The sequence below is a fragment of the Xiphophorus maculatus genome, chromosome 6 (genome assembly GCF_002775205.1).
Source record: "Xiphophorus maculatus strain JP 163 A chromosome 6, X_maculatus-5.0-male, whole genome shotgun sequence".
Taxonomy (NCBI): Eukaryota; Metazoa; Chordata; class Actinopteri; order Cyprinodontiformes; family Poeciliidae; genus Xiphophorus; species Xiphophorus maculatus.
Window position 1 is genome coordinate 21,167,873 of NC_036448.1, and position 23,535 is coordinate 21,191,407.

The window sequence follows — 23,535 nt, forward strand, 5'->3', positions numbered from 1 at the left end:
AAAGTACAACGGTGATCAGCGATGTGCCAAGAAATTAAGAAAGAATTCCTCGTCTTTCTAACACTTGGGGTCTTTTTCTGGGAGTCAGCAGGTGCAAATCCCACTTTGAAAACGCAAAGCAGACATGATTATTCGCGCTAACTTTGACATGAAGTTCAGTTGCGGGCCAGAACAGCACATGTAAACATATAACGACTTCCAGTTAGCAGGAGAGGTCATGCTTTTGTAGCCTTGAAAGGGATCTGTTGGCACAGAAACATTTCCTAACACTAGGCAGGAACATTTCTACTTTATACATATTGTTCACAGATGTGTAAGTATTCAAAGCCCAGCCCCGACTGTTTGCTAAAGCCTAACAGCTGTTAATTGCAAAATCAAGTCAGAGACAGCACGAGTCAAACAACGAGTTTGTATACACTGAAAAGTCTCTCTCAACAGCAAAGATTACATTAGTCAGAAAGACATTTGCGTTTGAACACACAAGAACAAAGAAAAGGAAAACAAAGAATTCTTCCAATCTTTATATGATCAAGATCCATATGCTGGGGATTGAACCTTTTCCACTGGGCGTGGATGAGTGAAGAACCGCTTTCTGTTTAGTTTGGGGCAAGATTTTAAGGAAGCCCTCAATCAGTAACACTATAAACAAACCATTCCAGTTGAGGTGTCATTAAAACGACTGGAAATCAGGCACAACCATTGCTGCTCTCGTCTTGTGCTCTCGTCTTGCACAATCTGCGGTTTGACGATTGGACAAGTGGCCCTTTTGCCAAACTGTCATCTCGGCGAGTGGAAAGCTACTTTCCAAAGACTCTGAGTCTAAACAGACATTTCTGCACAGAAAGCAGAAGGATAATGAGAGCTTTGTCTGACTTTTTTTTATGTTGACAGACAACCACATTTTGTTTGAGAGGCTTGGGAAGGTAAATGGCTCCTGGCTGAGGAACAAATATACAAGGCAATTTGCTACTATGATCAGAAGAGCAGAGGCCAATAGGTGAAGATGCCTCTAACCTTCCCAAAGAACCCTTTTGGCTTTTGGACACTTTAACTTCAGATTCTTCTGCTGCAGCTTAGGCTACACCATCCCCCCCCTTTTTTTTACAGGGGGGAGAGCCCATCCAACTCCATTCAATTACAATCAATCTCAACTGTTTAAAAGCATGATAAACTCAACAAAGTGTCAGGAAACACTATTTAGCACAAGTAAATGCTGCCCTCACCTGTCAGTGGTTCCTAACTACATGCAGAAATGACTGAACATTCATCAGCAGAACTTAATTCTTTAATGGAAACAAATTTTCTGTGTTCTTGTGTCAGATTTTTGAGTATTTTCTTCTCAGCTCAGTCTTCTTTCTGATCTCCTCTAAAGCTATTCATTCAAGAAAGTCATATTTCTGCCTTCTGGCATTAAAACCTTTGGTATCGTCGGGGCCAAAGGGCTGACGCAGGACTTTTAGTATTAAGCCGGTTGTGTTCAGGTGCTCAGCCGTCTCCAGCTTTGCTGCACTGGCTGCGGATTTGCGCTTTAGTACCCATGGGCACTGAGAAAACGGTGTGTTGCGGTCTCCGGAGCACCAGTCTGTCCAGCTGTATCTCTTAGTTAATCCTCGCAATGCCTTTTGACTGCAGCTGGAGTCCTCCTGGCCTGCTGGAGGAGGATATGCTTCTCCAGTTTCTTCAGAAAACCTGATAGGTGAGGGAGGGTCCTGCTGGAGCGAAACCTGAGAGACGTTCTGAGGATCTCCCATAGAACATGTGGCGTCTCCTTTGTTCTCGATTGGATCAAACTTATTGATGCTCTGCACTGACTGCCATCCCAGCGGCACCACACACAGGCCCCTCCCATTAATCTTCTCTTCTTCTCTGAGAGAGCTGTAGGCCCTACGGACCGATTCCAAGCTATTAAACTTCATCACGGCACACAAAATCTGGCCGAGCTCTTTGTGACGTTTGGCGTAGCATTGCAGCTCTTTGGGAAGCTCCTCTCCGGGATGCAGGATCCAGACTGACGCGACGTCACCTGGCGAGTCAAACCTCTGGAGGATGCTCAGTAAGAGCGAAGGCTGCCCTGGGTCAGCTCCGTCCTCTCCGCTCTGCTCCTCTGAAGCGTTCCAGATGAGGAGGAGCCGGCTGGTAGGGGAGCACATCAGCCACTGAGGGAGAGCCTCTTTGCGTCGCACTTTGGTGCATTCCTCGTTCAACTCCAGGAGGTCTGAGCACTCTGCGGCCGCTAGAGTCATGTACCAGTTCGTGGTCAGAGCCTTTATCTGCGGCAAATATTTAACATTTTAGCTTTGTTTACATTTTCGCTGCGTTGTTTCTATTCAAACTGCGACAGAGAGCACACAAACCAGAGAAGTACATTTACCTTTTTCAAACAAGTGAGAAGCTTGAGACTGACATAGCCCTGCTTGTTCTTCTGCATGTGTTTTAGCAGGAAGCCATCCTCCGCCAGGTGACTGTCAGAGAACATTTCCTCCAAGTGGTCTTTAATCTTCAGACAGAGTAACTGTGCTTCATGGTCTTCTGCATCCTGGTTGGATTCTGCACCATTTCTACAACACATTTTACAGTATACTGTAAAAGCCAGCAGCATAGGTTAGTAAAGCCTATGGTTTAATGTTTTCTTACCCATTCAGATCACTCATTGTGCCTCCTAATGGTCCCGTTTCTGGCATTTTCCACGTCAAATACAGATATTCGAAAAGAATAACAAAAACTACTGCAGAGGTATAAAACAGTGTGTGTAAAGTTTGTTTCTCCAGCCACAGTGATGCCAGTTGCTTTGTGTGGTATCCAAAACAACATTTTGTAAAATGCCACAGCCAGAATTCTGCCCAACACAATGCAGCCTCACAAAAACGGAGAGAACTTGCAGTCAAAACAATTTACTCTGCTACAAATGAGCTTCATGTGGGCACACTATTAGCTGTCATGAAGTGAATATTATTAGCGGCAAAGCTAAGCTGCACAGCAGAGATAACAGCAGCGCGCCGACACAAAAGAGCAGCAACACCATTAGAGGTGTGAGTTTCTGCAGTGCAGTTAGAGTCGAGAGCACAATTGAATCAGAAATATGATTCTGCTTAATTCCAACGTACACAATGCTGTGCGGTCTATAGAAGCATTTAAGTGTAAACAAAACCTGTCACTTAAATCCAGCTTTATGTTCTGCTTTGTGTTCTCACGTCCTCAGATATGATTCATCTGAGTCGGCAGGCCAAGAGCAACAAATCTATCACTTAACATTCATTTGCTTTAAGAAAGGTCCTTGTTCTTATGTATGATACATGTATGATACGAACACAAACCAACCATATGAATGCAATCCCCCCGGATGATATGCTGTCAGTCTGTATGGAGGTATGAAATTCTGCTGAAAGGGAGACTGTGAATTTGAAGCATTTAGGGAAGCAGAGATTAAGAGAGAGGAAGGAGTTCTGAACCCAAAATACATTAAATATTTTGCTAAAGTAGATTTTGGTAATTCTATGAAACTCAAAGCTAAGGTGGGTGGGTTTTTATCATGTTTAAATGGCAGTTGGTGTTTTCATAGCAAAATACCAGAGCTGCTTGAAAATCTTATAAAATCTCTTTGTGACTCATTTGTTACACGTCAGCAGCAAACAGAGATTTCAGCCACTTAAGAATCAACAGTGTTCTTCACTGTCTCTGACATGTTTCTCATTCCAGGTTGTTTGCAGAAGGTGGTGCATTTAGCAGAAATCAAGCTCTACTGCTCTGCTGTGGGAACGGTTTGAGAAGGCAGAGACTGGTAAAGGCATTTAGAGCGCAATGGTTCATGTGCTTTAAATGAAGCACATGTTATACATAACAATAAATTCATTGTTATGTATTGAAAACACAAAGAAATGGAGGGGGGGAAAGATTGGATTCATTGTTATTGGACACAAAATAGTAGTGGCTGTGTAAATGAAATAAAGAAATATGATAGTTTTTAAAGAAGAAATTAGCATATTACTTAAGGTTTGATTTCTAGATAAGAAGTCAACTTTATGTGTAGATATCAAAATGTTATATTTTCCATTGTGGAAGAAATACATAATCACTTTTAATATACACTGCTCAAAAAAATAAAGGGAACACTCAAATAACACATCCTAGATCTGAATGAAAGAAATATTCTCATTGAATACTTTGTTCTGTACAAAGTTCCATTTGCACAACAGCAGGTGAAATTGATTGTCAATCAGTGTTGCTTCCTAAGTGGACAGTTTGATTTCACAGAAGTTTGATTTACTTGGAGTTATATTGTGTTGTTTAAGTGTTCCCTTTATTTTTTTGAGCAGTATATTTTTTGACAGTATGTACATTGCTACAGAAGCCTCCATTAGTTGACATATTTACAGTAAGTAAAGTACAAAAGTATAATACTTTTGTACTTTGAAAGTTAAAAAAAGTATCACCTTTTAAATGCTAATGGTAGTTTGCTTATCAATCTGGTTTTTAAGCATGGAGCTGACCTGTTGGGTTTGGTATGATTGAATTTTTACAGCATTTATATACAGTACTATGAAACCTCATTGAGTTTAACATGAGGCTGCTGTAGACACTAAATTAAATGTATATGCTAATAGTAGTTAGCCTAGCATATAAGATACCAAATCCAACCAGTTTTAAAATGTGAAACAGACCTCTTAAATTGAGACCAATGTCCCTGTTTGATGTAATATGTACAGTATTCCCCCGTTAGTTAACATATTGCTTTAAGGTTTGGAAGTAAAAAATGTCTTACTAGATTTGATATGCAAGTAGCCTAGCATAAACGTTAACTCACAATTGTACCTCAGCCAAGGTTTGGAACAGGAGAGTTACGTTGGGTGTGTGAAATTATGAAATGTAGTCATACATTACTATTTTTTACATGGTATTAGTAGTTGGCATATTCAAAGTTAGTCATTGAGCATCAGACCCAGAGGTGATGAATCAGAATAATTAGGCGTCTCCACCTATTTCTGATTTACTGTTTGTAAAGGGAGAGCTCAAGGTTTCCTCATTTATGCTTCTCTTTTGAGTCGTTTCTGAAGGTGCACCACTGTGATTGAGCTGTTTTTAAATGTATTTGCTGTTGTTGCTTATTAGTTTTATATTCTCTTACAAGTAAGCACAGCGACATTTCTGCTAAGTTCCATTAAAGGCAGTCTAAGCGCTGCAATTTGAGAACCAAGGCTATGTACAAAAGATTTCCAGACCTGATTGATTAGTGGAAATACAGGAGGATCTTACTATTTGAAGTTTTCTGAACTCTGTGGATTACTGTAGTATGTGGAAAATATGTCTAAAATAATCTGAATAACAGTGAAATATTAGGAAAACCTACAAAGAAATCGCTTGAGGACCTGTAAATCCTTTTATCTCCTGTTATGAAAATAGTAAGCGGGTTGAGATTTAAAATTGCAATTCTGTCGCTAAGCGTTATCTTGGTTGGCGACTCTGTTCCTCTTGAGCTGAACCAACTTCTGAGTGTGTTTTTAAAATCTCCATGGATAAAACATTTCAAACACTGTCATCAGATTGAGATTTTGGCCACTTCTTACTGGTGTATGGAAACAAATAGCATCACTTTTCCCAAGGACAGCTCACCCCCACCAGACATGTGACGGGAGCAAAGACAAAAACACAAATTATGCTGTCTCTCTGATGTGAAGAGAGACGTTCTTTTAAGAAATGATTAAGCCGTCATGATGACAACTGAACAATCTCAGTTTTGTCGCAGCAGGCTGGTAGATGTGGCTGAAAACTCTGAAAACGTTAAGATGATTTTATCTATTTGGTAAATAATAGCATTTTTCTCCAAGAATGGACTGCTTTCCACACTTATTGGCTTCCCTGTTAACAATATGTTGTTTTTGTTAAAAAAGCCCGAACATAACTTCCCTTTTATTGCAGTGGTAATAATAGTAAAAGTTTGGTCCATTTTAACAAGTTTAAACATTTCCTTACCTCCCTTAATATTCTTACTACAGCAGCACATTATGTCAAGTTTCCATCAGATTATCATTGCATGAAATACATTAATCACAAATGATTATTTGGTAAGGATTTTGAGTGTAATGCCTATAAATACTTAAATATCAAGTATTTACATCCCGCCTATTCTTGATCTTTAGCAACTGAGATGCTACAACTCAAAGCATTTTCCTTGGTACTGGTTAGCTTTACCTCCAAGAGTGGAGATAAGGAAGGATGTTAGCATCTGCAGTAACTCTAAAATGGTTTCCATTGTGTGTATTAATGCATATTAAGATACATTTTTATATTTGAACTGTTAAAATAGGCAGCTATGGCTGTTTTTGGAGGGATTAAGTGTTTGTGGCTGTGGTCTCTAATCTCAGCAAAATGAAGTCATAGTTAAACAGGATATAGTAGACTACTAGTTAAGGTTGTTGACCATTGGTCAACAATCTTTCAGCACAGAACAGTTTTTGCCTTTGCTTCCAACATAACATTTTCCCAGAGCCAAAAAATTATCCTACAGTTTTTTTAAAATATATGCATTGTAAAAATTGAGTTTTAATGTGACATCTTATTTCTTTTTTTTATTTTTTATTTGAGCTTACGATCTAACTTGGCAAGAAACGGTTTCATTGAATGAGGCCACTTGATTTGAGTATTTTACAAAATTTAAAGCCTGTAGTTTAAACAAAATTACACAAAAGAATAGAAAATAATCCCTTATTCTATTAGATTCATTTCATTGTAGGTGGTCCATGCTGAAGAACATCTGAGGCAGCTTTTAATATTGGTACAGTTAGCATTGTTTGAAGTTAAGAGCCGATGTGTAATGGCAAAAATGCTTTAGTTACATTTATGTGTAATTGTTGGTGTGATAATTGTATTATCTAAATTAAGTTTTTTTCTTCTTTTCCCTCTCTAAATAAAAGTACTTGGTTATTCAGTCTGAGAAAACGCTAATGCCATAAAAGATTACACAGAAGCACACTAAAACTCAAAATAGATTTTTGATCAACAAATAAATCAGACAAGCCTTTGGTGGTTTTATGCAGAAGCAAAATTGAAAATCATTACGAGGTGATGATCTAAAAAGTACTTTCACCATGCAGGCATTGTAAAAATTCAAACCAAGAATCAAAGCATTCAAAGCCGGTCTTTGTACAAAAACCCAATTATTTAACTTTATTAACATCAAGGTTTTTCTTTTTCATTTCATCAACAGTTGATTCTTTAGTTCCAGTTCTTTATCAACAGATAGAAAACAGACTGTGTGTACAACAGATTGAACCCCTACAGCACTAAGCATTCACAAGGTAGAAATGAACATTTTTTTTGTTTTTAAGGTCCTCCCCCTCTTTCCTCTCCTCGACCCGGTTGGATCGGACGCTGCTGTTCCCGCGGGTCGTGTAGTAGAAGGTGTGTGCTCGCCCAGTGAAGAGTTGTCAGCTTTGATGATGCTTGAGGGGAGAGGTGGGGTTGTGCTGTTTCCTCACATGGACAACCAGCTGTTGAAGTTACAATGGTAGTACAGTAGATACAATGGTGTCTCCATTAATACACACTCTAGGACAGCAGGCTCTGTCTCTAGGTAGATCAGCAGAAATATTCCTTTTTAACAATATATTTTTGAAGCTGTGTATATATCTATGTGTAATTGTACATATATATAATCAGTCATAATTATATATATGTGTATATATATATATTTAGAGTTCTATTTCTGTATAAAATATCAGGTTTCAGTCCAAAGGGCTGAGTTTCTGTCCCTCTGTAGGAATGGTTGATTCTGTACAAGTACCGATGCTGATGGCTCGGCTCCCCCAACCCATAACGAACCACTTCCGCTTGGCGAACCCGATCGAGCTCGATGGCGAGAAGCGAGGACGTGGGGAGGGACTTGAAGAGCATCTCGACTTTATTCAGAGATCGTGAGTTTTTGTGTTTTCCTGTCGCCTACCCCTTGGGTACAAAAGTCTGCTTTCTTCAGGTAAGTTCTCCGCTGTGGAGCATGAAGGCCTCAATGCCATAGGCTTCTGATGAAAAACAAACTTAAAAAAAGGAAAAATTCAAACAAAAACAGAAGTGATGTGCTTCGCATTTCTGTGCTCCTCGTGTGACTTGTGTTTCAGCGTTCTGCTGCGATTACAGAGGGACGACTACAGCAAGTCTGTGTTCTCGAATCAAATCTCAAAGTTGATTTTCGTAACGGCAAGTGAAAAGGCAATTCGAGTTGTTGAACTGACAACGACCATAAGGAACTATGAGAAAATTAAAACAATGATAAAAGAAACCTGAAAGCAGCTTGGACAACAGTGGTCCTCTTGTATTAGTATCGAGAGGCATGTTAAAAACACATGTCCTCCTGTGCTAACGTATCCTAAAAACGATTATGAATATAATGCTTGCTCCTCTGAGCAGTTTGAAACAACAACAAGAAAAGAAATGTCTGATGTTAAAATGATTAATAAAAACAACATAAAAAAGTATACTGAAACAATAACTTGTCATAATGAATCATATTGACAAATCAACAAAAAGATGAAAACAGAGAGGATGCTCTCTTTGTGCTACCAGTAGCCTTTGACAATCAGGGAGGTTTGGCTTCGACAGGAATCTGCTCTGTCGCGTCTGTACAAGAGTCGTCGCTGTTTCTGTCATCTTTAAAGCAAAACATATTGGGCGGTTGGTGATCTTGACGTATATCTCTGTGATTAGTTGGAAAACCCTTGACGGATGGCGGCGAGCTCGTCCCGTTCTCCGGGAGCTGGGGGTCGAGAGTTGGGACGGGGCGGGATTGGGGGGGTCAAGTGATTGGATGGATGGCGGCTGAAATGGGACACTTGGCACACTCCTGAGAGGTCTGACCGGGGAAAGCTGCTTCGGTGGGAGAGTGGTTACGTTGCATAGTGGTCAAAGCTCCCCAGGTATTCCAGTGCTGCCCTGTAGCACAGCTGGTACTGGTCCTGGTGGGAAGGAGGAGAAAGAAGTGAGTAGGTGTTCTGATTCCCCTCTAAGTCAACTAATAGTTCCCACAATCCCACGATACACTGCCTCGTGATTATTCATAATTATTGAGCTTGTGATAAACCAACAGAAAGTAAAGCAAATAAAAATTATTTGACAGAAAATGCAGCTTGGGAGGCGTAAATACTGCGGCACAATGCTGCTTAACAAGCTATTGGCTGGTGATTGGAAAGCAGCCAATGTAGCAGCACCATTCATTTCCCTTGGTGCTGATTGGCTGTTCCCACAAGAGTGGAAATAAGAAGGATTGGCTGCTAAGACGATTTCCACTGTTTGTTTTGATGCATGTTAAGTTACATACAGAATTTGAACTAATAAAATAGATACTAGCAAGCAATATTAGAGGGGGTCTCAAGTATTCAAATTTCAGGGCAGTGGTGTCCAAACTGTTTGCCTTGGAGGCCAAAACCGGCAAATTTAAACTAAAAATACAAAAATTTGTTTGATATTTATTGTTTTTAGTTTTATCTAGTCCATTTGATTCAGGTGTGTTGGACCATCTAAAAGTTGCAGGATACCTGGAGTTGAAGATGCCTGCTGTAGATAAAAACATGTTCATGTTTTAGGACCCAGATTTGTAGCAAAACCTGAAAATGGGAGTTATCCTAATTTGCCTACATTTCTGTATAAATACTCAGAAAATCATGCATATTTTGATTCACTTTCACAGTATGCTCTGTTTTGTGTTGATCTATCGCATAAAATCCCAGTGAACTCAGTATATCTCCGGGTTTAGAGGTAACAACACGTCTGGAGTCGTTTTGGCAAATCTAAAAACCAAAAACATTTAAATCCTTCCTAAGATTAGTTTTAATATCCTTTGTCTGCTACAGAGTTCATGTATTTGATAAAAAAAAATCTGATAACGCGACATGAGTTTGTTGTGGGATTCCTGCTGCACCACTAAAGCCTCTATTAAAGTGGGATTTGTCACTAAGTCTTTGTTGTTGTGCAACCCATCCTTTAAAGGCGGACACTTTGGACAGCATCAGTCTTGAATCTCGCAGCGATTCCAGCATTAACTTTCAAACAGCATCCTGTCTGAGTACGCATTAAAGTCTGAACAACATCCTGAGCATCAGCGCGTCGTCCTGACCTCAGTCTGCACCATGGCGGGCCGCTGGGTGCGGAGCGTCTTCACCGTCTGGAAGAGATCTACCACACCCTCATACCTCATCCGCTCCAGCACGATGCTGAGGGTGATGAAGACTCCGGTCCTGCCTACCCCAGCACTGTGAAAACACACACACACACACACACATTCATTACTGCATTTGCCATGACATCTCGCATGATGGATGCTGGAAATTTCTCAGAGGGCAAAAAAGAAAAACTCTCTAAAAAGTCATTTTAGTTTTATTGCTTCTGGTTTACTGAATTCCGGAGGGGAGACACTGCAGGTACATTAGCAACGGCTCACAATAAAGCAAATAAAAGTTAGAGTAATTACCACGGAGGCCACGAATATAAATGATGAATTTTGAGTAGGAGACTGTCAGAGATAATGATGACGCTACGAGAGACTGCATGATTAAAGCCCAGATTGCTAACAAATGACTGTATTTAAAAGGTGAAGCAGAGGTTCGCCTTTCTAATCCTTGTCTGATAATCTCGCTGCAGGCTCTCTGAGACTCCACCAGCTTGTTGTGTTTTAATTTTAATTCTGACAGTTTCAGCTGTTCTCCATTTCTTCTCCTCTGCTTTGTTCAGGCCCGGCTCATCAGCATCGTCTAGATTCTGGCTCGTCATGTTCAGGTTTTTGGCTTTTATCAAAGAATCAGTCACTTTGTGTTATTTTACTACACTTCATGCTGTATCTAGCATAACCTTTGCTTTCTCTTTGGCCACTCTTCTTTTTAAAAAGGTTAGAGTTCATTTAAATTGGTTAATTTCATGACACAAACCACACTTTAAGCACACTTCATCAAGCTCCAGATGCATCCTTTGCTGCAAATGATCAAGCGTTCACTAAATGAATGCTGTGTAATTGCATATAAAATAAAATGTTCTTATTTAAACAAGTAACTTATTTATTTGCAGCTTTTAATGTATTTCTAATATTGCATAAAAAGGCTTAAGATGTAAATGAAAATCTGCAGAACGTGTAAATTTTTTTTATCTTATTAATCGACAGAATAATCGATTTCTAAGTTAATCATTAGTTGCGGTCCTACTCTTGAGTTATTTAGTCCGGAAAGTAGAGTTATCAGTTACAAATGTTGCTCCTTTCTTACCTGCAGTGTACAGTGATTGGTCCATCTTGTCCAAACTGCTCCTTAGTTTTGTGCACTTGTCCAATGAAATCGATGAAGCCCTCTCCAGTTTTTGGCACTCCCTGCTCAGGCCAGTCGGTGAACTGGAACTGGCGGATTGTTCTGGATTGTCCATCCTGACGGGCACAGATATGGATTTTCAGTACGGTTGAACCGGGCTGTTATTTGCAGATAGCGCAATAAAAAAAAAACAACCAAAAAACCCCCCCAGCAAGTCAGAGGTCCAAGTTGAGGTCTATGTGAGTGCATCTAATTTCCACCTGGGTTGTGATTTAAATAAAGCCGACATCCAAGATGGGAGACGAAACCAGCAGGCTGCAGCTCAGAGGCATTTTTTTCTCCCGTTTGTCCAGAATTTGCCTTTTTGTTTAAAATATAATCACTTTAAATGGCCTCCATGTTTGTGCTGTGAAAGCATACATTTAGAAGCCAAGACTGTGAGCCACATGTATATAAAAGAAGAAGTGGATGTGGGATTAGAGTGCGGCAGCCGTGGGAGCCTTCAGATGACACTGAGGTGTATTTATAGCACATTGAAACTACTGCATCACAGGGAGTTCCAGTACTGCCCCCCCTCAGGGACCTAAGCATGTGCTTTTCATGTATTTTCACAGCAAATCACACACATCCACACACACCAAAGACAATCTATAGAGCAAGCCTACTGTTTCTAAATCTGGGTAAACACGGCGCATTCACTGGGTGTCAGCCTGTCAGGAAAAATAACACGGGACGCGTTCTGATCACTGCTGCTGTTTCTGATGAGAGCTAAAGTGAGGAGAGATTCTGGTTGGATGCTTGGATTTCTGAGAGTTGCTGGGGATTTTGAAGGAAGCCCACAGACACTTCTTTTTTTTTTTTCTCTCTCAACGTACCCTGGCATCTGTGACTTTGAACTCTCTGAGGATGTACTGAGGCATATTGTACTCAGCCATTGGATCCACCACAAAGTACTGGTACCTGGCGGAACGCTCTGCTGGCCAGTACTGATGACACTTCTCCTGCAAGAAAAAAGAAATTTTCAACAAAATCCTTCTGGATGGAAGAAAAACCCACTTTTTCATTCTCACTTAATGACTGCCTTGTGATCACATGTGGCTTACTGGAAGTTATTAATCATTTTCAGCGATGGAAATGTCTCTGCTCACAAAAGAGAATCCCAAAAGACTAATCTATGGTTTAGAAAAACCGATTCATCTTCGTTGGCAAAATATTTACATAATTTGTTAGTGTTCTTAACTACAATCATGAGGGCTTTTATTTCTATCAGCGCCGCTTATGGTTGAGAGGGTGATAAAAGCCGTAGCTGTGCGGCTGAGTAATGTCAGAATCGCCTAAATCATCAGCAGAAACGGCTCAAATTAATTTGATGGGGGACCAAAACGCTTCTGCAGATTTTGCCTTTAAAGGAGCAGATTGACGTTTAGGTAACTTCTTCTAATTGTCTACTTCTACACATGGGGTGACATAATAGAGCAGCTTGCAAAAGTATTCATACCACTCGTGCTTTGTACAGGTCTGTCCTTTATGGCCTGTTGAATGAAAGTGACACTAAGGGTGTTTTCACACTTGATAGTCTGGTACATTTGGGGATCAAAATTGCAACATTTATTACATTTTCATTTGCTGCGGTTCACTTTTAAGCTGCACCGACAAACCAAACCCTTACAAACTCCTGTTCACCTCCTCGCTTATATAACTACTGAAGGAAATGACCCAAAAACATCAGAAGAAGACCTGAACACAACTTCCTACTTCACAAAATGTAAACAAAAATGGAGTGGAGTCAGATTTTAGCGGTTGTGGGATTTCTCTTTTGTCTTTGGCAGACAACTACAAGCCATTGGTCCCAGTAGAGCTAGACACAGGAGTTTGTTTTGGTTTTACTTACCCAGAATGCTCTGCACTGTTGTCTGCTTCCTACTTTTGGAGCGGTCTCCAGCCCGCTTGGCATTCGAACTGCACCGGAGTTCACTTCAACGGCCCAAAAAAACTCTGGCACGGTTTGAATGCATTTGTGAATGCCAAGCGGACCAGAGACCGTAACACCTAAAGTTCTAATCCAATAAAACTTTGAAAAAGACTCTAGCAAGGCACTGAACATGTCCATGATGAAACAACTAATCTCTTATCTACCTCGGTGAGAATGGGAACAACCATGGAATTCCTAAATATTTCAATCCTAATTATGGAACAGTGTCCAAAGATTGTCCATCAGAATGTTACATTCAAAGCGGCCAAATAAGAACAAACTCTGCCTTCAACAGGTCTCATTTTAAAGCACAGGCTACTGGAGTTATCGGCATGCTTGGAATGGACCCAGATATTGACAAATCTGACACCAAGGCGGCCCGATTTGAACCCTCCGAGCCGCGCTGATAAGGAGGTAAACTTTGAGCCGCAGTTATTGTTCAGGTCTGGAATGAATTAATATTTGAGTAGCCCAGCTCAGCGGCTTAGCCGGGGCGAGCCAGCCTGCTGGAGATGGCTATCGTCTGCCTGAAACGCTTCGCTGCCCTTACAGGGCGGCGTATCTGTGGTGTTTTTGGGTGTGAGAGTTTTTGTATTACCCGGCCCATTTCTCGTAGCTTGGTGAGCATGACCACGATGGTGGAGTTGTGCTCCCACAGCATCCTCCAGAAATCCTCGGTGGTCTCACTCAGGGGTCCCTGTGTGGCGATGTAGGCTTTCTGCTGTCTGAAGGTGAAAATACACAGAGAGAGCAAAACCAATAAACGTTACAGGGAATCAATATCAACTTTACGGCACTTTTACAACAGACATTATGAAGCGTATTACAAAGCAATAACTACAGGAAGAACATTTAAGAGGAGCTGCTGTAAAAAGGTTAGCAAATGTTAACTGAACTATCCTCCACTTTGCCACAGTAGGGTCATCTGACTGGAAACCTTTTACAATTCTTTAAATTTTAAACTTAAGATAATAAATAAAATCCAAGGATTCTCTTTAAAAAAGGGAAATAGTCCTTTATCTTCACATACAGACATCTGCATCATTAGTCAGCCACAGAATTTTCTTATAGCCATATCAAAAATAAACAAACTGTTCAACCTGCATGGAAGATTACAATAATTCATTAGTCAAACTATTTGATGAATGCATCACATATGTATAAAAATGGGGTAATCATAATTTCTCAATATGGATCTAACTTCATTTGAGACCCAGAATAAATTGACTTTGATTGTGGCCTGTAAAACCATGATATAGATTGGTAGAAACACATCAGTTGCAGAAAATTGACTGATCCAGAAATATTTAAAACATTCAGATTTATCTATGTGTATATTTAATTAAGTAGTGACTATCAAAGGTTGTAGCTGCTGCTTTTATATTCTTGTTAAGTCTATAATGTTATTCTAAACCCACAGGGCTACTGAAGCATTTCCTTTATTTATAGAACCACCACTTTTAGATCAAAGCGTTCAATCAGTCTTGTTGTAGAGCAACCTAAGCCCCGTTCACTGGCTTATATATAAATCTGAATTTAGTTTTTGTTGAACTGCAATACATTTGGCCAGTTGGATGGACTCGCTGCTCTTTATCTCCAAAGAAATTTCCGAAACCAAAATAGAGAAGCTGCAAGAGAATAGTGGAGATATAAATATGATGGGGATAAATGCAAGAATGAGAAAGATAAGCGTTCTGTTCATTCTTTAAATGCAAAAGTTTGTAGAACTGAGGATGACAAAGATTTTTCTTGTTCATAATATACATAGTAAATAATTCATGGTCACTCTCCTCTTTGAGCAATTCTAGCTTGTATAGATCGCGCCGTCTCTCTCTCTTTCCCTCTTTGTAACCCAATCCTGTATTAGGGAGGGAGGGCACTCGATATGCTCACCAAACTGGAGATGAGCTCATCCTCTGAGATGCCAGAACAGTGCTGCTGTCCTACGTGACTTTGCTCAGCCTGAGCAGTTCTCTGGTTGACCAGCAGGTGGCAGCAGTGTTCTTATCACCAGCAAGAAGAAAGCCAGTGCAGAAGTGCATGCATAATTGCACGCAGACACACTTGCATATGTTTGCCGCACATGTAAACCTGCATTCAGGTGTAGGTATTTATCAGAGCAGCAGCTCTGCATGTGTATTCAGATGCGCTGCTGCCGCCGAAGCACGCACACACACCCTGAGCCGTGGCTGAACAGCTAATGAAGGTGCTGCAGGCGAGGCACTAATATGGAACCAGGAGATTAGAATATGCTCAGGGCCTCGCTCGTACAAATACAGAGAGAACAGAGAGGAGAGGATACAGGAAGAGACGGAATCAAATTAAAATTAGGAGGGAAAAAAAGATCTGCAAAGCACAGAGAGAAGGAGCTGGAGGAGTGAGCAGTGCTCTTTCCAGCTGGCCATCATAGGGCCATGTAGGTCTCATAGCTGAAGATGGGAGGAAATTACCCCTTCCTAACTGTCACAACTGGTCACTTTGTTGCCTTTGCAACAAAGAGAAATATTTCATTTCCCCCCTTTTTGTAGGGAAATCTGTGTAGAGCAATCAGACCCACGATATGATTTTGCCAAAGCTGAAAAGAAAGGACAAATAAAAAAACAAACTAATTGCAAGCAGTTCTAAAAGGGGACCAAGTCCCCATTATGAAGTCTAACCCCACCCATGCCTCACCCAGCGCACCTCCCTCTTTTTTTCCCCCTCAGGTCGACTTACTAGATCATTGACCAAACAAAACTTAGAAAGAAACGGCTTAAGGGAAGTGGTTTCTGAGCTTTTACCTGATGGCAACTTAATGTTGGTCTGAAAAGAACCTTTTTCAAAATCACTGCAGTTTGAACAGATGTAGTGTACAAGCTGCACAGATTTTTTTATATAAATGCCCTTTTTTTTTACTCCTAAAGAGAAATATGCGCCTTCAAGCTGAAAGGACTCTCCACTTCCTTTCACGGTAGACTTTCATGGGTAGACACTCATTCAGAAATTCTCGAAAATCCCACCATTGATTTGTCTGGTAATAAAAACAAGAAATTTGTAAATAATACCTTTTAATTGTCTTCACTGTGTAATTTAGTGCTCTGTAACACAAGAAAAGCTGACTTAACCAATACTTTACAGTTTAAACAACTAAAATGACTAAACACTGGAAATAAACCAGAAGATAGAGGGCATCAACTTTTCTGGTCCATTTAAAACATTTAACAAGATGTTTTTCATTATATTTCACTTCATCACCACATTTACACTTTTGTTCATAAGCCACACCCACTTTGGGTAACCGTGGTCATGTTGAACATGTTGGGTCATTACCCTCTACTGTAGGATTCTTGCCAAATTTTATGCGCATCCTCAGGATCACTTTTTGTTTTTGGAAACAAATTTTATCTAAATGTATTTCACATTTCCTGAAATCTATCCAACTGTGTTTTTAAAATTTATTTTATTTGGCTCATCTCTACATAAGACACACAAATGTCTTATGTAGGATTAATTGCCATGCTTGTAAGCCTCATTGAAGATTACAAATGTACAAACATTTAGAATTTGTGCCTCTCATGATTAATTTTAGGAATTGTTCAAATCAAAGATGTTCTGTTTTATCTTGCTTAAGGCTTAATTATTTTCAAAATATAGATTTAAATGATCTAAAAAGTCAACTTTAAAGTGCCTCTGTTGCCATTGACATACTTCTTTTCTGAGTAGTGCATGCATATTGGGATCAAGGGTGTGGATCTCATACGGTTATGTTTCTACATATTTAACGACTAACTGGACATCGGTTGTTGAAATTTTAATGCTCTGTGAGCGCCCCCAAGTGGTTGAGACGAGTGAAGCATATTTAGTTCACAACTGAGTTGATTTCATTGCATCTGAGCAATAACGGTAGTATTCCAGGTTGTGTCAGATCCTTGGAAATTGTTGCATCTGCAGGCTTGAATGCTTAAAAAAACAGGACAGAGGAATTTGATAGGACATAAGGAGGATGGGGATGGTCAGGGAAACAATCCAGGCCATATTGGCCAGAGTTCTTACTGAAGGGACGGACTTCTTTCACCTCCTCATAAAATGTCCCCCAGCCAAAACTGAAGCAATACCAATATCATCCAACAATCCTGACTTCTGTGCACGCAGTGTCCCGATGAGCCCTCTCCGCCTCATCCCACATGACTGCAGCGCTTCAGGACATGCTGTTTCATTTCAACCTCATTACAATGCTAAAACTCCAGCCTGCATCAGAGCATATCTGTAGCGCCCTCTGTAGCAGAGCTGGAATCAATGGTTCGCCTCTCATTAGTTTAGTATATTATTGGCTTTTCTTGAAGGCGCCGGGGTGAAGGGCACTGGAGGCCTTCGTTTAGTTTTTATTCATGCCCGCGTTTTAAAAGCGGCTTAATTACACAGTGCTGCTGGTGCACACAACAGGTCCCCGCCCGGATGTCTGTCTCTGCTATGATGTCGGGAAGGGAAATTAGGAAGGGAGAGCAGGAGGATGCATAGGAGATGGAAAGAGAGAGAATAAGGAAGAAATAAGAAGGAAAAGGGGAGAAAGTGAATATGAAGAAAAGCAGGAGAAGGGAAGAAACACTTCAATACAAACACTCCTGCTTCAATTACACTATTTACACAGCAACAAAGGGGGGTGGGCCTCTGCAGAGCACCTTCTTATTAGCAGCAGAAAGAAGAGGGGGAGTTGGGAGGTGGAGAGCGGAGGTGTCATCGCTGTCATGGCCCAATACGAAGCAGAACCCCATATGGATTAAATGGCATTTCACGCTCACTAAATCCATCCCTTCACTTAAACCACAGAAGAGCCAGCTCTGTCTGTCACTCCCCGCACTTATAGAGATATAAAACAGAGTGCTGCCTTTTCATCTTCTTCCCTCTAGGAAGCAATTTGGACTCACAGAGCACACAGGGACATGCACCATGGCGGCGGCTCAGCGGACGAAAAGCCACATCGACAGGGCTGGGAATGACTCTTGCAGCTGGATGCTGCCCGCTGCTGCTTTAATCCGCTCACATACGGCTTTATCTGTCACCTTAGACAATCATTCACACCAGAAAACAGGCACGGTCCAAGCTGAGTTGGGTCTGGATACTTTAGGACATTGGTTTTTAAATTAAAAGGTAAAGGTCATCCCCTTGAAATTAAAACGATGGAACATTTAGAGCAGTGGTATTTCCTGAGTTTTTTCAGAGTTCTCTGTTCTTCAGTTTACAATATAAAATACTAAACTTTTCCAAGAGGAAAGGAAGGAAGGTATGGGAAAAGGAAGGACAAATAAAAGGGAGGAAAACAAGTAGAAAATGTCACAAGGTAGGAAGGTGGGATAATAGAAATTAAAGACTCAAGAGAGAGATTAAGAAACAGTAACAGAATACAAGTCAAAAAAGAAAGGCACAGAAGAAAGATTTGAAAGAAGAAAATACAAAAAGAATAGAGTGATGTAGGACACATGCAAGAAAGACAAGAAGTAGTACATGGAAACAAGGAAGGAAAACAGAAAGATTTTGAATAAGAAATGAAGGTCAGGAGATCGTTTTAGTTTTGAACTCTCATTCTAAAACCAGACCTGGAAAATTCCAGACTTTTCCTGACTGCATTAAACCCTCGTTTCGTCCTCTTCAGATGATGTAAAACCCTGCAGTTTTTCCAGGCTGAGTCTAATTGGAAAGGTTAACGTAAAGCTGACTGTAACAGTAGTTCCAACCTCTGGTCATATATCAAAACTGAATGACATGCCTGCCTTGCAAAACTTTTGCAAATTACTCTGATCCTCAGCAGGCAGAGAGGATTCAGAAAGAAAATTAAGTCCTGCATTACATCCTGTCTGATCATCATAAAGAAGAAGTGCAACTCTGCTGTGAAGATGAGTTTGATCAATGTCCAAATCCTGTTTGGGATTGTCAAAGGAAGCTGTTTCAGCCAGACTGACTCCTGTCAGACATTCCTTAGCACCTTTATCTTAACTTTAAAAACAAAAACCACTTGAAGGAAGGAGCCACAAACTTCACAGCTGACATTTCATCCCTTTGACTGAGGTATGCAGGATGAAGGTAGCCATTTGTTTTGTTATGAGAGGGAAAAGTGTGAGCGATTGTTTCAGATAGGGGCGCCAACAAAGCTCTGGAGATGATTCATGCCTCTGAATCATCAGGGAGGAGGGGGGCCGCTCTGGTTTTGTAGATACGAGGGTAGAAAGTATTTAGTTGCAAGCTCTAATCAGTCAGCATCTGCCTCAAGTTTATGACTCAACAGAAACTTCTTTCCTTTTGAGGTCTGAAAAGCATCAATCACCAGCTTCTTGTTACTGAAACAGGCTTTGTACTCATAAAAAGTGAGTCTGTTTTCTTTTTTTTTAGCTTCTTGTTTGTGCAACAGAATAAAATTATTGCCACAAAACCTCTTAGACCAGTTGCAATAGCAACAATGCTCAGCCTGCAGCTCAGTTTGAGCCAGTCCCTGATGTTAAACCCTGAAACCTGCAGAATGTTTCCACAGGGTCTCTGCACGTTTCCCCAACTCAAATTTAAGACTTCCATAATCCACCTCGCCTCGTATGGGTTGGCAACTGAAGCGCGTCAGTGGCAAAAACTAACATCATTCAGCCAACTGATGATAAATTTACACTTACCCAGGATAAATGCAAAAAAGCTAGCTAGCTTACAAGGATATATTAGCAGCAAGTTACCAGTAGTCTCAACCGTCTCGAGTCAAAGAACATAATGAATATGCCTGACCAAAACATTTCCTTAACAGAAAAGTCCTAGATATAGCCTACGAGAACATATGAAACTAAGTGGTCCTGCCTTGACAAAAAGCCATTTTTAATCTTTGCTGACCTGTAGCCATCAATGAAGCTGGCGTTGATGTAGTCGGAGCCCTCAACACCACGGATGGGCTGCAGGCAGACACGGGTGGACTCAAAAGGCATGATGTTGACCAGCCGGTTCTTGAACTTGTTGCAGGGCAAGTTGGCGCTGATGAAGCGTGATGTGTGGGCTTTGGAGTTGGCCAGTCTCTGTTTGATAAAACATAGGAGAGAGGGAAAATGTCAGACAGGGAAACAAATGAATGACATGAAGAAGACAAACAAGGATAGCATTTGAAACAACATTTTCTGACAGGTGAAAAGCAAACTAATCAGCCCACTTAAATCCACTCTAATCAAAAACTAGTTTGATTGCCTAAAAAGTCTGATTCTTTTGGGTAGATGTGAATCGAACTATGATGCATACCAGAAAAGCGAACTCTGGTCTGGCTACACACATACAGTACGTCTCTGTCCGATTGGAGGAGAACGCTCCAAAAGCAGGAAGTGGTCTTCAGGCGCAGGGCATTCTGGGCAACCACATCCAAAGCAAATGCAAGAGTCTAAGGCTAGTGGGAGAAATGGCTCATGGTTTTTTACTAAAGACAAAAAAGAAATTGTACAACCACTAAAGTCTGACACCACTCAATTTTTTGCCTACATTTTGCAAAGAAGGAAGTTGTGTTCATGTCTTTTTCGGGGGTTTTCACATTGTTTCCTTCAGTGGTTCTTGATGCAGCGCCACCATAGGTGAGAGAGTGAACAAGTTTTTGAAAGGGTTTTGTTCGTTTCACACAGTGCAGCATGCAAGCAAACTGCAGTAGCTGAAAATGTAACAAATGTTGCAATTTTAGTTCCCAATCGAACACAGTCTCCTGGACTATCAGGTGTGAAAACACCCGGTGTGTGCTGTGGATATCGACAGGAAGTGTGGCTGACTTCTCTTCCCATTTAGTCCCAGTTTGCTTGCCGGACTGTAGGCGTCATAAGCACGGTGCTGGCAGTGGACAGAGAGCAGATGGACGGCACAGGAGAGTGTATGGACCGTCATGCTACCGCAGGAGACGGAGTGTGTTGTGGCCAGACTGTGGGTGGGGGATGCAGGCCGTAGACCCACATGTACGCCACAATCATCCTCTCACTCTTTCATTTTCGCTTGTTGGCAGGAGTGTAGATGCTATTATCACTTCAAACAGAATGGATCATGGTCGTAAGAGGGCTAATGGCAGGGACGCGCTGCGAGGAAAGTGTGTAATAACATCACAGTCGATGGCTATTGACAAAAAGGGTATGTGCGCCGTGTTACGCCGACCTTGAGAACCAGCAGGGGTGTATATGCGCGAGTGTCAGTCATTTTGTAATCGTCACCGGGTCGATGTGTTCACAAGTGTTTTGTTCTGGCTTATTTAATCCTAAAAGATGTGCTGAAGATGCTCCTGAAGTATCAGCCCCAATGTCACGGAGATGCCTGAGCATCGGCTCATTTGGTGGATTGTGGAGAAATTATTCACACCCTTATGAATCACAGATCTTATTTTATTATGAGATGTTTTACAAACTAAACTCTGATACCCCTAAATAAATTCCAGACAGGTAAATCCAGCCTTCAACAGGTTTTCTTCTGGGATCGAGTTGAATTTAACTTCATTCATCAGCTTTCATGTCTCTACTGAATGAAGACAACTCCACAGCATGATACGGCCTCGGTGACATTTTCAACTGGTACAGTTCACTTTCACGCTGCACTGCGTCAAATGGACCAAACCCTTTGGAAAACCTACAGTATTAACTCCCTCGCCTGTGGTGGCACTGCACCAAGAACCACTGAATGAACGACACAAAAGCCTCTGAAGAAGAGATGAACACAACTTCCTTTATGAAATATAAACAAAACTGGAGTGACGTGAGATTTTACCAGTTGTAGGACTTGTCTTTGGCAAATGACCACGAGCCATTTCTCCGGCCTGCACCAGACTCGCGCATTTATTTTGGTTGTACTTACCCAGAATGCCCTGTGCTACAGTCCACTTCCTGCTTTTGGAGCAGTCTCCAGTCTGCGTGGCATTCACTATGCTTGTCCTCCTAAAAACCTAGGTTTTTAGTCTGCATCACATCTCCCCAAGCGAACCGGACTTTCTAGGCAAATGGACTAGAGTTAAATTAAAACGGACTAAACTGGTGCGAATGCAACCTAAATGATACACAGGTCTGTAATCCAATCACCATTCAGGTGACTCAAGGCGCTGGGTATTATTTAGGATTAAAATTGTATCCTTTTCCTCCCACTTCACAATTACATACCACTTTGTGTTTGACTAGCACACAGAATCTTATTAAAACAGACCGAACTTCTCAAATTTTATCCCATTACAGCATCTTCAAATGGGAATGAATACTTTTACAAGGCACTTTAAATGCAGCAGCAGGAGAAAATGTGTGTATGCATATTTTAAACACCTTGAACTCCAGCTCCATGGCGGTGACCGTCTCCCCGGGCGGCGGCTGGGTGAGCTTCTGGATGTGGGCGTACAGGTTGCGCGCCGGCACCTCCGTGTTGCCGCAGGTGGCGGCCTCCAGGAGGGATTCGTGGATGAAGATGTACTGGTCCTCGGTCTGGACCATGTAGTTCCTCTGGGCACGCATGCACGTCACATGGCCGTAGATGTCCACGGTCTTCTCATGCTTCATGCGCTCCAACATGGCGTCAATCACGATGAAGCAGCCGGTCCTGCCAACGCCCGCACTGTTGGAGGGAGACAGAGGGTGGCAATTAATGCCATTTTCACTGAAGCTACATAGTGTGGTAGAAAAAGCTGTTCAATCAATAGAAAAGCACCAGATACACTTATAATCCTAATGTGGGGATGAATTTACCAAGTATAATAGTTTTTTTCAATGCTTTGACACTGGATATTGAAGACAGACTGAAAGGTTATGGTTTGTAAATGTAACATTTCCAACTTGGCCTCTCCTCTCCTTCCCTGTTGAGTAATGCTGTTGTCGATGTCTATTGGAAGTGGGATGTCTGCGCTTGAAATTAGGTCATTTTTCACCTTTTTTTGTAGACCTCACCCAAGTTAACAACAACAACAACGACACTTCACCTTCTCTGTGTTCTTTTGCTCCTCTTACTCTAGAAAATCACATATCCAGCAAAGCCAATACAGTAATGCCAAATGGCAGCACATTTTACCAGCGTGCATCATCTCAGAGGATCTAAATGGAGCAAATGCAAAAATATGCAGACCTTCTGGATTGCGGTGCACAGCTCTGTTCCTGTGTGCATTCACAAACAAGTATAAATGAACCTTTACATCAAGCTGGCTGCAAATGCATGCAGCAAAACAAAGTTGAGGCCAGTTAAAGGACAAACACTGAAGTTGAGACGTTAGTGTTTTGCTTTCCAATGTGTTTTTTTAATCATAACATATTTAGTGACATATTTAATAGTTTCAGGATTTTAGTGCTTCATTTC

General features: G+C 41.1%; 2 protein-coding genes across 20 annotated transcripts in view; both read right to left on the bottom strand.

Moving 5' to 3' along the window:
* Positions 1-1,267: 1,267 nt before the first annotated feature.
* On the bottom strand, positions 1,268-2,752 carry LOC102224176 (la-related protein 6-like). The gene is made up of 3 exons (XM_005806309.3): positions 2,635-2,752; positions 2,372-2,558; positions 1,268-2,270 (listed from the first exon to the last, which is right to left on the bottom strand). Exons 1-3 carry the CDS (start codon positions 2,679-2,681, stop codon positions 1,377-1,379), a joined length of 1,128 nt encoding a protein of 375 aa, XP_005806366.2. The 5' UTR covers positions 2,682-2,752; the 3' UTR covers positions 1,268-1,376.
* Positions 2,753-7,134: 4,382 nt separating this feature from the next.
* The window catches only part of ptprf (protein tyrosine phosphatase, receptor type F), a 240,375-nt gene continuing 223,974 nt past the window's right edge, over positions 7,135-23,535 (bottom strand). For all 19 annotated transcript variants that reach the window (XM_023335649.1, XM_023335650.1, XM_023335647.1 and 16 more), the window contains 7 exons: positions 22,518-22,803; positions 20,092-20,270; positions 13,847-13,973; positions 12,152-12,277; positions 11,238-11,392; positions 10,100-10,235; positions 7,135-8,942 (listed from right to left, as the gene is read on the bottom strand). In XM_023335649.1, the coding sequence (XP_023191417.1) occupies positions 8,874-8,942; positions 10,100-10,235; positions 11,238-11,392; positions 12,152-12,277; positions 13,847-13,973; positions 20,092-20,270; positions 22,518-22,803 (1,078 nt within the window). In that variant the 3' untranslated portion in view covers positions 7,135-8,873. The remainder of the gene's footprint in view (positions 8,943-10,099; positions 10,236-11,237; positions 11,393-12,151; positions 12,278-13,846; positions 13,974-20,091; positions 20,271-22,517; positions 22,804-23,535) is intronic.